This window comes from Coregonus lavaretus (assembly GCF_964263955.1).
Source record: "Coregonus lavaretus genome assembly, contig: HAP1_SCAFFOLD_4059, whole genome shotgun sequence".
Lineage (NCBI taxonomy): Eukaryota > Metazoa > Chordata > Actinopteri > Salmoniformes > Salmonidae > Coregonus > Coregonus lavaretus.
Window position 1 is genome coordinate 39,524 of NW_028164676.1, and position 12,942 is coordinate 52,465.

The window sequence follows — 12,942 nt, forward strand, 5'->3', positions numbered from 1 at the left end:
CAGGGATGAGGAGTGTGTAATGATGTAAGGACTTGACTATGCAGGGTAATACACTGTCCTGAGAATGTGCCTGCATCCCGATAATCTGTCCCTTCTCCCAAAATGTGCACTTATGCACCCCCCACCCTCGCATTTAAAAGCATTGCTGTGGTGTAAGCAGTGGCTAGATAGTTTTCACCATTCTTATAACATCCACTTTTAAATCCATGAAGGGAAGTGAACAAGTATTGCGAGACCACTGAGAGAGAGAGAGAGAGAGAGAGAGAGAGAGAGAGAGAGAGAGAGCGAGAGAGAGAGAGAGAGAGAGAGAGAGAGAGAGTGACGTGAGAGAGATGTGACACCGGTTAAGGGTTTCTGGACAAACATTTCCAGGTGTTTTCAGTGAAGCAGTGGACTTTCACGAATGTGTGAAACAGTCAATGGCTTATAGGAGAGTGTAATGCAACAAGTGAAAGACTAGACGACTTTTAGGAGGGAAGAGACCTTTTAAAGATGAAGGGAGAGAGGAGGAAATAGAGGAAAGAGAGGAAAGACAGGAAGAGAGAGGCTTTTAGCACTGGTTGCGGTATGACACCTTTCAAACCCTCCTCTCACCTCTCTCCCAGCTTCCTTCTTCAGGGAGTTCAGTAGAGAAAATGAGTGTGCCATTAGAGAGACAACAGTGTTGCTACCCTGAGTCTAATGTTGGGCAGACTTCTAGTTAAACTACCTCACCTTGATCGTATTCATGTTAAAGGGATAGTTAACTTTTTTTTTTTGGGGGGGGGGGCAAAGTAGGTTGTAACTTAGTCTTGACGTCGTTGTCATTTTCATCCAAATAGTTTTATACGTTTCTGTTGGAAACAGTAACTAATGACAACACCCTAGGTACGTCGAAAATCAGCTAAGACCTAAAAAAGTGAACTTTTCCTTTAAACCTTTAGTAAACAAGTGGTAAAGGCTGTGGCTGTGGCTGTGGGAGTGTGAAAAACAACCCCCCCTAACACAGCCGCAATCATAGCATGGCTTCATCGTCATCATGCCCCCCGTCACCCTCTCTCCCCTCCTCATCCCCCAGTCACCTCTCTCTTCCATTATTCCCAGTTCACTGGTTGGAATTTTAGGGTGACGCTCTGCGCCCTCTCCCACTCTCTCTCCCCCATTACTCCCAGTTCAGTGGCTGCTATATAGGGTGACACAAGGACCAATTCAATTCCCTGTCCCCGTCACCCCATGCTGAGGAAGCGTGACACACACCCTCCCTCCCTCCCTCCCTCACTGTGGGTTCACTCAGATTGGCAGGTCTCTCTCTCTCCACTCTATTTTCTAACCTCCCTCTCTTTCCTCTTCTGTCACCCTCTCTCTCTTTGCCGTCATTTTTTCTGGTCTTTACTGCAACCCCAGGGTTGGTGTTATTCTTACCTGCTAATGGTAAATGATAATGTAGTGTACAGGAAAGCTGATCCCAGATCTGTTGACCAGGAGAACTGTCTGTCTGAAGCGCTGGGATTCTCTTACAGCCACAGGCAGCCTAATTGGCATCAGGTGTGAGCTAATTGATTGGCGTCTCAGGCATGTTGTATGGCTCCCTTCTGTCCTTGCTGTTTGATGGCTCAGTGTATTTAGCACATTTTTGTGGGTTTATTTACTTTGTAATTCACCTCAGCCGTTTGATACCTTCAGTCAAAGTATTGGATGTTTTCCCATTATTTAACTTCCTTCATCCGTTCAGTCCCTATTAGCTTAGCTATGCTAACTACTCTGCACCAATGGGAATTTTGCCATTTCTCTGGCTAGCAAACCTACTAGGGACTACAGATGAACATTTTCTATTTAGCTACATCTGGTGCAATGGCATGTTGTACATGGTCCCTGACAAATAAACAAATAAATAATTACTACAAAGCTCATAAACTCATATTGGACTGCAGTGGAATTTTTACCACAGTAATATTAACCAGCTCAGCTAAAATGGTCAGTACTTTGAAAGATAATGTTCTGAAATTGAGAAACTATGCACAAGGACAACTTTTAACAATTTCCACTGAAAATGTCACAAAAACAAATTCACTTGAAGAACAGTGCAGATGCAAAGTTTGGTAACAGAATGACGGCACAAACAGCACCAACTGTCATTCTGTTACCAAACTTTGCATCTGCTCTGTTCTTTAAGTAAATGTTTTTGTAAAATGTTCAGTGGAAATTGATACAAGTAGTCCTTGTGCATAGAGTTGTATGGTTTGTTTGACTTTGCAAGCGTTTGTTTTTGTTTGACATGCATTTAAAAGTGAAAATCTGAGTCTCAGCATCATTATGTTACCGTGGAATTGCCTATAAAGCAATTGTACACGAGAGGGCGTGTGTTGTGACTGTTTTTAGCACGGCTGTGCTGCGGCCTTAGATACGAGGCGAAGCCATCACAACAAACAACTTCAAGTGTACAATTGCTTTTCTACAAAGGGTTACCATACAACATATTAAAACAAAGTGCTATAGGTTTCTGCATCACCTGTGCTGTTCTACTCTGAGGGAAACGGTGCATTTTGCTTCCCATTATATGAAATGAATTCCATTAATTCCATTTCACACCTGCTGTGCCATCTAAAATAACAAGATTTAAATAAATAATTTCATATGAATGAACACAAACTACAAACCACTTTGTTTCATAATAAAGTTTATTCTATATTACAAATAGTATTTTGTTCTTGACTGCAAAATAGGAATGCATTATATTTACATACACAGGTATACAATTAATTATAGCAAAGTTAGAGAAGCTGGCCTTTCCCCCCCAGGTTTAGCTTTTATCTCTTTATAGGATACTCTTTATCTCTCAGCAAATATGGTAATAGTAAAAGTATTTTCTACTGTTTCTGTAACACCTGCTATAACACTGAGCTCTAGAAGGACCTATCTTTAGTTCCTACAAAACGTTGAAGGTGGAAGCTTTATCGAGTACCTCGGCAACAAAGGGGTCAGTAGTCTCAGACGAGCTTTGTCGCTGGGGAGCATGGGGAAAAATGGAAACACCGTATGTTACAACACCGGGGGGCAGATTCACTACGAGATTCTAGGACATTCATTCTCTTCACCACCAAATAAAAACAATGGACTTAGAGAGGAGGAAACTTTTGGGTAGCTAGACACAATATGATACATGGGTGATAGTGGGTCAATTTACAGCCTCTAAACTTAACAAGGGCTCCTAAACGTTGAGTTCCCTGCCAAGCTCAGTCTTATTTCCCAACTACATTTCCTGGGAAATCACATTTTCCATCAGACTGAATGAATACAGTAGATTCCTTTCTATTCTTTCTTATGGTTCATTTGATTACAAGCTTTGTGAACAGTTTGAAAATGTTGGCAGTGTAGAACGTCCAGAGAATGCGCTGTTCATGAATGTACCCCCTCGAACCTGAACACCAACCACTGACAGAACACGCCCCTTTAGACAGTTGAGGATGATATGTTCCATACATTTGACACAATGGACAGGGATGGTATGACAGAAATAAAACACAATTTACAAAACTCAATCAACTAAGTAAATCAAAAGCTTTCAGGATCAGAACTAGTCTGGTTATTGAAGCTTCCAGACACCTGTTTGTCTTTGATTAGTTAATCAAGAGACGTTTAATCGTTTGAAACTGTCCAAAGGAGAGGGGGTTTCTGAGTAAAAACAACCAGTATCTTTTCAGTAAGTGTGTGCAGTCCCCCTGTTGATGTAACAGTAGAATCGAAGGACAGCAGATATTTACAGACAAGTCATCTATGATTGACTTGAATGTATTGTACACCCCATAAGACCATAAAAATCCCAATAACGAGGATATGTTGTGAGCTAAATGGGTTTTGTATGAGCAAACTTTTGCATTGAACCCTGAAAGCCCTCTTCCTAATGCTTGTTCTGTATGCACTGAGCTCTTCAGATCAAACAACTGTCAAAACAGAATCTAAAAAGCATATCCACAACTATAGTAACGTGCTGCAATAAGACGTTTACAAGGTAGCTTTGCAGCCAGTCCTAGACTTACAAAAATAAATGTAACATTTTTTATAATAAAATAATAGAATCAAAAGGTAAGGTTATAGGCTAGGGGAGATAGTTTCCGGATGAAAACACAGACAGACGCTAGAGATGCAATAGCAGCCAAGACAAGAGCAAGAAGCTCACTGGAGAATCAGTCTACCAGACCCAAAACCTGAGGGCTCTGGAACTGGTGAATAGTCACAAACTAATGAAACATGAATATGGGTGGGTGGTAGAGGACAATCTACCTTAAAAGGACTAAGCAAAAGGACTGAATGAAGGAAAACGTAGTCATGAGTTATTGTACTATATCAGTCCATGAGAATCTAAAATAACCGTTTTTGCTTGTGAACCGTTTAAAAGTTTCCTAGTAGCAGTAGATAAATATATTTGATTGCAAGGCAGTTCCGTTTCATAACATCCAAATAGGTCAGCATGCAAGGGTATATAATATATTGGATTTTAAGGTACCACTTTATTCTTATTAGCATCTAACACTTTCACAAAACTTGTTAATGAGAGGTTTGCATGGGCTGAACAGGAGATAAAGGTTCCACCTTAACGGTTAGTTATAGTTTTAACATGAACAATCCACTGTTTTCCATCTGATTTTTCTTCCAAGCAAAATAAAGAAAATAACACATCCACGTCATCATTTGCAAGGCTTATTTTCTCTATTTTCCTGTTTTTTTTTGTTTTAGATTGAAGTTTTACATGCGCTTAAAAAGCCAATAAGGACTCAAGGTGGACCGAGGGCGGTCTTCACACATTCACATCACCACATGGGGCACGTTGTCAAGGCAAAAGAAAGGTCAGAGGTCTAAAGGAAAGGAGGGTTTCTCCATCGTTTCTCCATCTCTCTCTCTCTCTCTCTCTCTCTCTCTCTCTCTCTCTCTCTCCATCTATTTATCTATCTCATCCAGGTTATCACATTCCACAAGTCTGTTCATGTCCGTTAGTTTCCGGTCGTCTATTTGACGTTCACTTGTTTGTTTTTCCCACTCTAGTTTCAGCTTTTTGAGGCTTGGAGAAGGCCGCAGAGGACGACTACACTAACACACAACATGAGCGACCCAGAGCGCTCCGAGTTTGGGATTCCCGCGTGGAATCTGTCTCCACACTTGTGCAAAAAAACTGACGTGGAAAACCGGACAAAGAGGGAAGAAAAACGGTGTGCCAAACGCGGGAGAAACCGGGACGGCGAGGAGGGCGGGACTCGTCCGCGGCTCCCCCTTCGGCACACTGAGGTCAGAAAATCACACAGGGTTAAGTTTTTGTTGGTTGTTGTTGTGGGGTGGGTTTTTCTTTCACCAAATCCTTTTCCTGTGTCATTTCCTTTCCTTTGTAGCACTTTAAATACATTGTTTTAAATGACTTTTTTTGTCTTTTTAAATGTCAAGCTCCTTTGGTTTTTCGGCTGACCAGTTATGTCCATCACTTGATTCCCCCTGTCCCAAGTCTTTACAGAAGGTCCAGTGAAAGAATCACTCTCTCTCTCTCAGCACAGCAGATCCCATTTAGGCAGTACCGCACCGTCTCTGTCATGTGTAAAGCACGGGTCCATGGTAAGACTGCTCTAGTAAAGCGTCACTCTCCTCCTCTCAGTAGATGTCAGTCAGCTCCCCTAGTATTCAGACAGTGTGATCAGAGGGTGTATCAGAAGTAGTGTTTCCCTCAGAACAGGTCTTGGACAGCTGCAGTGTGTATCTGTTTCTGTGTGTGTGCTTTGATAGACCGGCGAGTGACCCCCATCTGTTAGCAACACACACGGGTCAGACTGACCGTTCCAGATGTCAGAGCGGTCATGTCACTGTGGTCAAGAGTTGGACGTGTGCTTCTTGTCACAGAGGAGGACCAGACAGACCTGGGTCTGCCCTCCACTAATGAGTCTTAAAGTAGTCAGGATAATTTAGCAGGTACCACACAAGCCAGACGGATTCAGAAGATGAGCATTGTTTTATCTATAGAGTTACATGGAGGGGTTGGTTGGTGGGTGGGAGCAGACTTGCGCCAATGCCACAAAGGGGACTCTGTTCTTCTCTGTGTTTCAAAGTCAGTCAGGTTTACAGAAAAAAATTGAAAATTCAAGAAGCACTAACTCTCCCCAGCCCCTATCGGAGTCTCTTTAAATACACCTCAAAGCTACATTGAGAAAACAAATTCTGGAGTTAGCCTATTTCCCAATCATCCAGTTACAGTATGTATGAATAACTAGTAGGAACTGTGTGAACCAGGCAAACCTTCCGTTCTTTGCCTTCAGAGGTGGGCATTTTGCTTTCCTCATTGATATAATACCACTTTGTTTTTCCACATTTGATGTGATGTTGACTATAGCACTACAATTAACTGTACTTTGTAGTAGTTTCATTGACTAATATCCTATTCAGAAAGTCTGAACAAATTGACGCCCAACATTGTGGTTGCAAAATACTTTGCTATCAACGTTATTTTGAAAGGCAACATAAATAGAATGTTTGTTTGTTTCTCCCCCAACATGAAGGTGTAAATTATGGCGATATGGTGAGCTGGCAGATAACCACCCCTCCATCAGACTCTTCTACGCAGCAAAGCTGGGATGAGGCCTTCCCATTTCATGGTGGGAAAAGCATTCCCTAGCTCTGCCGCCTCTCCAGTCAGTCCATCAGCCAGTCTTCTCTACACGTCCTATGAAGCTGAGCGGATGAGATGCCAAACACTTGTCAGGAAGAGGAAGAAAAAGGGAAATGTGTATTTGAAAAGGAGAGGAGTTCTGATGATGATGGTGAAGAGATCGATGGACAGGTCTTTGCTCAGGCACGGCTCGGTTTCTGACGGGTCTCCCAGTGCGCCCTGGGAAGTGCGGTCCTCAGCTTTCCAGGCTCATGAAGGCCACCACCTGCTCCAGCTTGAAGGAAAGTCTCTGTTTCCTGGCGGTGTCGTCCTGCTCCAGCGCACACACAATCTGTCAGAGGGAGACACACACAGCCAGTCCACGTGTTAATGTCAGCCACTTACTAAATGCCCAGCCTCACACACCAGCTAACAATGGCGGAGTAATGGCACATACAAGAAATGTTGTTTCTGTATGACAGTGTTTCTCAAACCTTTACTCTGGGACCACTAGACATCTCACAATTTAGTTGAAGACCTGAACTAGCACATCTGATTCAATGACAGAATGGCTTGATGATATAAGTTGACAAGTGTGCTATCTCTGGATTAGAACAAAGACATGGTTGGGAGTCCTCCAGGAGAGGTTTGAAAAACGCTGATATACGGCGTCTGGGTTGCTTGTAAATGTATTTTATATACATCATCCAGATCATTTGAACCTACAAGTCATCTACAATACATGTCTAGTTCAAACCCAACTGTGAAAGACTGTCTGTGTGCCAAACGGCACACTGCTTCCTGTCTTGAGTAACGTGTGATTTTTGTCCACAGTGTGTTGCCGTACCTCCTCTGTGTATTTGCCCACGTAGGAGTAGATCTCACTGAGGGAGCTCATGCTGTTGAACTCGTTAATGTGCATCCGGGACTGCTCTGCCAGGTACGCATTCATGTCCTGGTCACTGATGGCCGGCATCTTACTGATGTCTGAGTAGTACCTGTGGCGTTAACACACATAGCAGACTGTATTAGTGAACTCTACAATAACTACATTTACATACACACACGCACCCCAAAATGATTTATTCTTGGTCTTTAAATTTCACGGTGGTCTTTCAGTGTTGTTTCAAGACTGAGTGACGTTTAAGCCTTTAGAATAGGAATCATGCACCGTTAGAGACAGTTGTCTTGCCTCCAATCACTTTTCACAGTCTAAGCAGCCCTGAGAAAACATTTAGCGGAACCCCCTGCCCTGACTCTCAATAGACGTTTACATTTTTGTACATTGTGTGTGTGCATGAATGTGAGTCCTGCAACTAAGCACTCCCATTATAGAACAACACAACGGAACCAGGCGGAGTGTTGTCTGTCTGAACCGCTAAACAAAGAGCATGGAACACATCCAAACCCACTCTCTCTCTCTCTCTCTTTCTCTTTCTCTTTCTCTTTCTCTTTCTCTTTCTCTTTCTCTTTCTCTCTCTCTCTCTCTCTCTCTCTCTCTCTCTCTCTCTCTCTCTCTCTCTCTCTCTCTCTCTCTCTCTCTCTCTCTCTCTCTCTCTCTCTCTCTCTCTCTCTCTCTCTCTCTCTCTCTCTCTCTCTCTCTCTCTCTCTCTCTCTCTCTCTCTCTCTCTCTCTCTCTCTCTCTCTCTCTTCTCTCTCTCTCCCTCCCTCCCTCCCTCCCTCCCTCCCTCCCACAGACACACACACACACGAGAGTGTGTCTCCAGGAAGCTCTCAGCTGCATCAGGGTAAGAGAGCTGGAGGAGGAGAAGTAATCAGTCAGTGTCAACAGCAGCTGAGGCCCCCCTGTCAACTCTTTCATTAAAGATGATCATTACCTGTTTAATTCCTGCGGCACAACTGCTCCTGGACACCCCAAATTTAGCCAGATAAGTGTGTGGTGTGTGTGTGGAGAAAAGAAACCGAGGCTATTAAGCTAACAGAGCAGGTTACGTGGCAGGTGGGCATTGCAGGTTACTTAAAGTAAGGAAGATCACAGGAAGGTCACACCCACACACACACACCTCGGCCACCTGCGCAGGGCAGGAGGGCAATTGGAGGAAGTGAGTCGTGGGGTTTGTGAGGGTAAAGGAAATGGGAGGTATTTCTGTCTCCAGGCAAAACAGCAGGTCCACCTGAGATCTCTAGTTCAAGTTGACGACGTTGGGCCCAATTCCAAATCATCTCCTTTCTTAGACACTTGATCTAAACATACTGGAAATCACACCTACCATACGGTAGGGGCTAAAGCAGGGGCCGGCGACCCACGGGCCAAAACTGGCCCACAAGTGATTTATTTTGCCGGCTCGCAAGAGATTTTCGTTTTGGAATTCAGCAAAAAAATATTTTAATTTAGGAAATCTGTTCCCAAGTATTCCCACAAATAAAAAAAGAGACGTATGTGATCGTGTCTCAATTAATCAAGGCATGAAATTATTGTTATTTTCCAATATAATTTATTTTTCAGCTTAGTTGTGGTCAATTTGCAGTGTACAAATTATTATAATTATGTTCCCGTCCCCCGACCATCCGCTCCGACAAAAATCGTCCTGCAGCTAAATCTAGTTGCCTACCCCTTGGCTAGACGGTCGACTTGGAATTTGACATTTGGTATTTGGTATTTGTTGTCAGGCTAGGGATGTTGGGTCCTGCTATGCTTGATTTTGACATCCAATGAATGGTAGAATCACGATGGTAACAAGTGTACTTTTGTTTTGCAGACAGATGCAAAATCCAGTTAACAGCCTCCTTCTGTTCAGAGGTCTATCAAGACCCCCCAGAGAGCTGTGAATGTAAGTATGCAATTTCCCCTGATACACTCCTTTTTGAAAGAGGGGTTTTCACTTTTATTTCCCATTGTAATCTTCTATGAGAGCGGACGATCAAATTGAACTGCATATGACGGGTCTGATGAACTTGTCATTGTCTGGGCCAATTAAATCCCACCTCAAATACCCCTCCAACTGGATGGAATGAATAACAACAGTTTGTGTGTAGTGGGAGGCTCTGGGGCTCTCTGTGTGTAGTGGGAGGCTCTGGGGCTCTCTGTGTGTAGTGGGAGGCTCTGGGGCTCTCTGTGTGTAGTGGGAGGCTCTGGGGCTCTCTGTGTGTAGTGGGAGGCTCTGGGGCTCTCTGTGTGTAGTAGGAGGCTCTGGGGCTCTCTGTGTGTAGTGGGAGGCTCTGGGGCTCTCTGTGTGTAGTGGGAGGCTCTGGGGCTCTCTGTGTGTAGTGGGAGGCTCTGGGGCTCTCTGTGTGTAGTAGGAGGCTCTGGGGCTCTCTGTGTGTAGTAGGAGGCTCTGGGGCTCTCTGTGTGTAGTGGGAGGCTCTGGGGCTCTCTGTGTGTAGTGGGAGGCTCTGGGGCTCTCTGTGTGTAGTAGGAGGCTCTGGGGGGAACATGTATGTCCAACCCTTGCAAACCACTCCAACCGTCATATTGTGCCAATGCGACATAAATCAACAAAACCCCAACACAACTTAAATCCTGTAAGATGTCAGCTTTCATAAAAGTGCTGAGTTAGTAAGATACAGTTGTAGGAACTCATGTACCGGCCGAGACCCACGGGATTTCTTCCTTGTGTTAAATCATTTCAGATTGCTTTCTGTGGATGTCATACAGTAATAACATGTTAAGGTAGCATCTTCCCAGAGGGGTAGAGCTCCACCACAGGGCCAGAGGCAAACCGCCCGATCCCCCAACGTACCATGACCAAGCTATAGGCTTCCATTATGGTGCTCCTACCCCCTCCCAGGTACGGCTATACAATAACCGCTAACCTACACAGCGCTTATGAAGATGTAGAACGGAGGAGAAATCAAAGGAAGACATGTCTCTTCTGCCTGAGTATTCCTCTCACTCCGCCTCCTCTCTTTTCCCCCTTATTTCTTTAGTTAAACTCTGCAGTCTGTCTCTTTGAAGTGTTTTTCACGGTGTGACTGAAGTGTCTGTGTCGGGCTGGATTGGAAGCAGAGTTGAAGACCTGTGGATGTGTGTGTGACAGAGTGGGGGGGTGGGGTGGGGGGGGGGTTGAAGATGGGGAAGGAAGAGAGATGAGGATGAGAGAGAGTGTGGGGAGAAAGAGGGGGAGAGAGAAAGAAGAGAGTGTGGAGAGAGGGAAGGGAGTGTAGAGAGAGAGAGACAGAGAGAGAGAGAAGACAGTGGAGAGAGAGAAAGAGAAGACAGTGGAGAGAGAGAAAGAGAAGACAGTGGAGAGAGAGAAGGAAGAGACAGTGGAGAGAGAGAAGGAAGAGACAGTGGAGAGAGAGAAGGAAGGACGAGAGAAGGACGAGAGAGTGAAGAGAGACTTGAGCTTGTCTGAGGTGTTGGACTCGATGACAGTTGCTATCCATTCGAGAGCTGCGATTGGTTGCCCAAAATTCTGGGACAGGGCTTAGCGAAGGGTCAATTGTATATAGATGGGCAAATTAAATTGTGTGAATATGCTGATGGTCTCAATGCACATCACAACCTTCAGGTAGGCTTAGCTCTAACAAATTAGATCTCACAATAATGTGAATGAATACTGCGCTGCTTAGATCTTACAGGCATGTGGAAAGAGAAAAAGCCCATCTACATGACTGAGATCTAATTTGCCTATCAACATGACTGTGAGATCTAATGTGGCTATCCTGATTGTGAGATGTAAGCTGTGCAGGGTTTATACATATTAGTTTGAGATCTAATTTGTTAATTAAAATAGATCTCAATGACGTGGAAGGACTAATCATACCAAAATGACACTAAATTAGATCTCACAACAATATGGATGGATCAACTAAACCTCACCTATAGACACATTAGATCTCAGAATCATATGGATGGACTAAGCTAATTAGATTTTCTGGAAAGATTCCTGACCTTAGACATGAATACTTCCTTCACAGATTTCTATGCTTCAGAAATAAATGCCAATTGGTCCACAGAAAATAGGACCATCTTTATAGCCTCAGTGTGGATAGGAAGTCTCTGATTAGAATCTTATCACTCTCCCGATCTCCCACGGCTGCCAAACCCCGTCAGCATCTCCCGCTCCTAATTTCCACATGACATGTCAACAGTTTCCTCACTAGCTGCAGGTCAGACTCAGCCTGTGAAACGGCCCTTATCGGTAATCAACTCAAGCGCCCCAGCAAAGAGCAGGGAACGCTAACAGTAATGCTAACAGGAACACATTGAAATGAAGCTTAACAACTTCTAGATTGGCAGTGCTGCTTTTAGCTAAATAGTAGTAATTTATCTTTACAGAGAACTACACTACCCATGATTCCTAGGAAAGTGACCGCTGTCTTGACAATTGCGGTTTGGTTCTGAGAAAGTCCACATGTGGAACACAGGAAGTTGGTGGCACCTTACTTGGGGAGAATGGGATCGTTGTAATGACTGGAGCGGTATCAGAGGAACGGTATCAAATACATCACACACATGGTTCCAATGGTTCCCAGGTGTTTGATGCCATTCCCTTTGCTCTGTTCCGGACATTATTATGAGCCGTCCTCCCCTCATCAGCCTCCTGTGATGTAGAATCACATTCTGTATACCCTGTGTGTTTTTAACCTGAGGTTGACTGAGTATTTCAGCTATTTGAATTCGTCATTTCCTCTCCAAATAATGAGCACCACCTGGAACAATTGAGATAATGACAAGATCGTCTGATACTATGGAGGACCATGGAAATTTTGTATTGCAGCACACACCCCAAACCAACCCTGCCACCTCACACACACAGCACACACACACCCCAAACCAACCCACCCACCTCACACACAAAGCACACCCCCCCCCCCCCCCCAAACCAACCCACCCACCGGCCTCTCACCTCTCCACCCAGCTCTTGTAACTGGGGATGTCCTTGGCATAGAGCAGCTTGTTGGAGGGTGAGTCCTTGCCCAGGCGGTGTTCGGAGGTAGAGCAGGAGTCCATGAAGGTCTGGGCTACCACAGACAGACAGGCGTCCGTGATGCTGCTCTTGTGGATGTCGAACACAAACTGGGGGTTCTTGATCACGTTCACCCAGAACCTCAGAGGTAGGCTATAGGGGAGAGACAGAGAGAGTTAGGGAATATCATGTCATCCTGGAATGCCAGAACCTCAGAGGTAGGCTATAGGGGAGAGACAGAGAGAGTTAGGGAATATCATGTCATCCTGGAATGCCAGAACCTCAGAGGTAGGCTATAGGGGAGAGACAGAGAGAGTTAGGGAATATCATGTCATCCTGGAATGCCAGAACCTCAGAGGTAGGCTATAGGGGAGAGACAGAGAGAGTTAGGGAATATCATGTCATCCTGGAATGCCAGAACCTCAGAGGTAGGCTATAGGGGAGAGACAGAGAGAGTTAGGGAATATC

General features: G+C 44.5%; 1 protein-coding gene across 1 annotated transcript; it reads right to left on the reverse strand.

The window, feature by feature from the left end:
- Window positions 1-4,711: 4,711 nt before the first annotated feature.
- On the reverse strand, window positions 4,712-12,627 carry LOC311116789 (plexin-A4-like; the record flags this gene model as incomplete). The annotated part of the gene is made up of 3 exons (XM_084191826.1): window positions 4,712-6,953; window positions 7,449-7,599; window positions 12,415-12,627. Coding segments are annotated over 3 exons (460 nt in total), but the record flags the coding sequence as incomplete, so codon positions are not given.
- Between the last annotated feature and the right edge of the window lie 315 nt (window positions 12,628-12,942).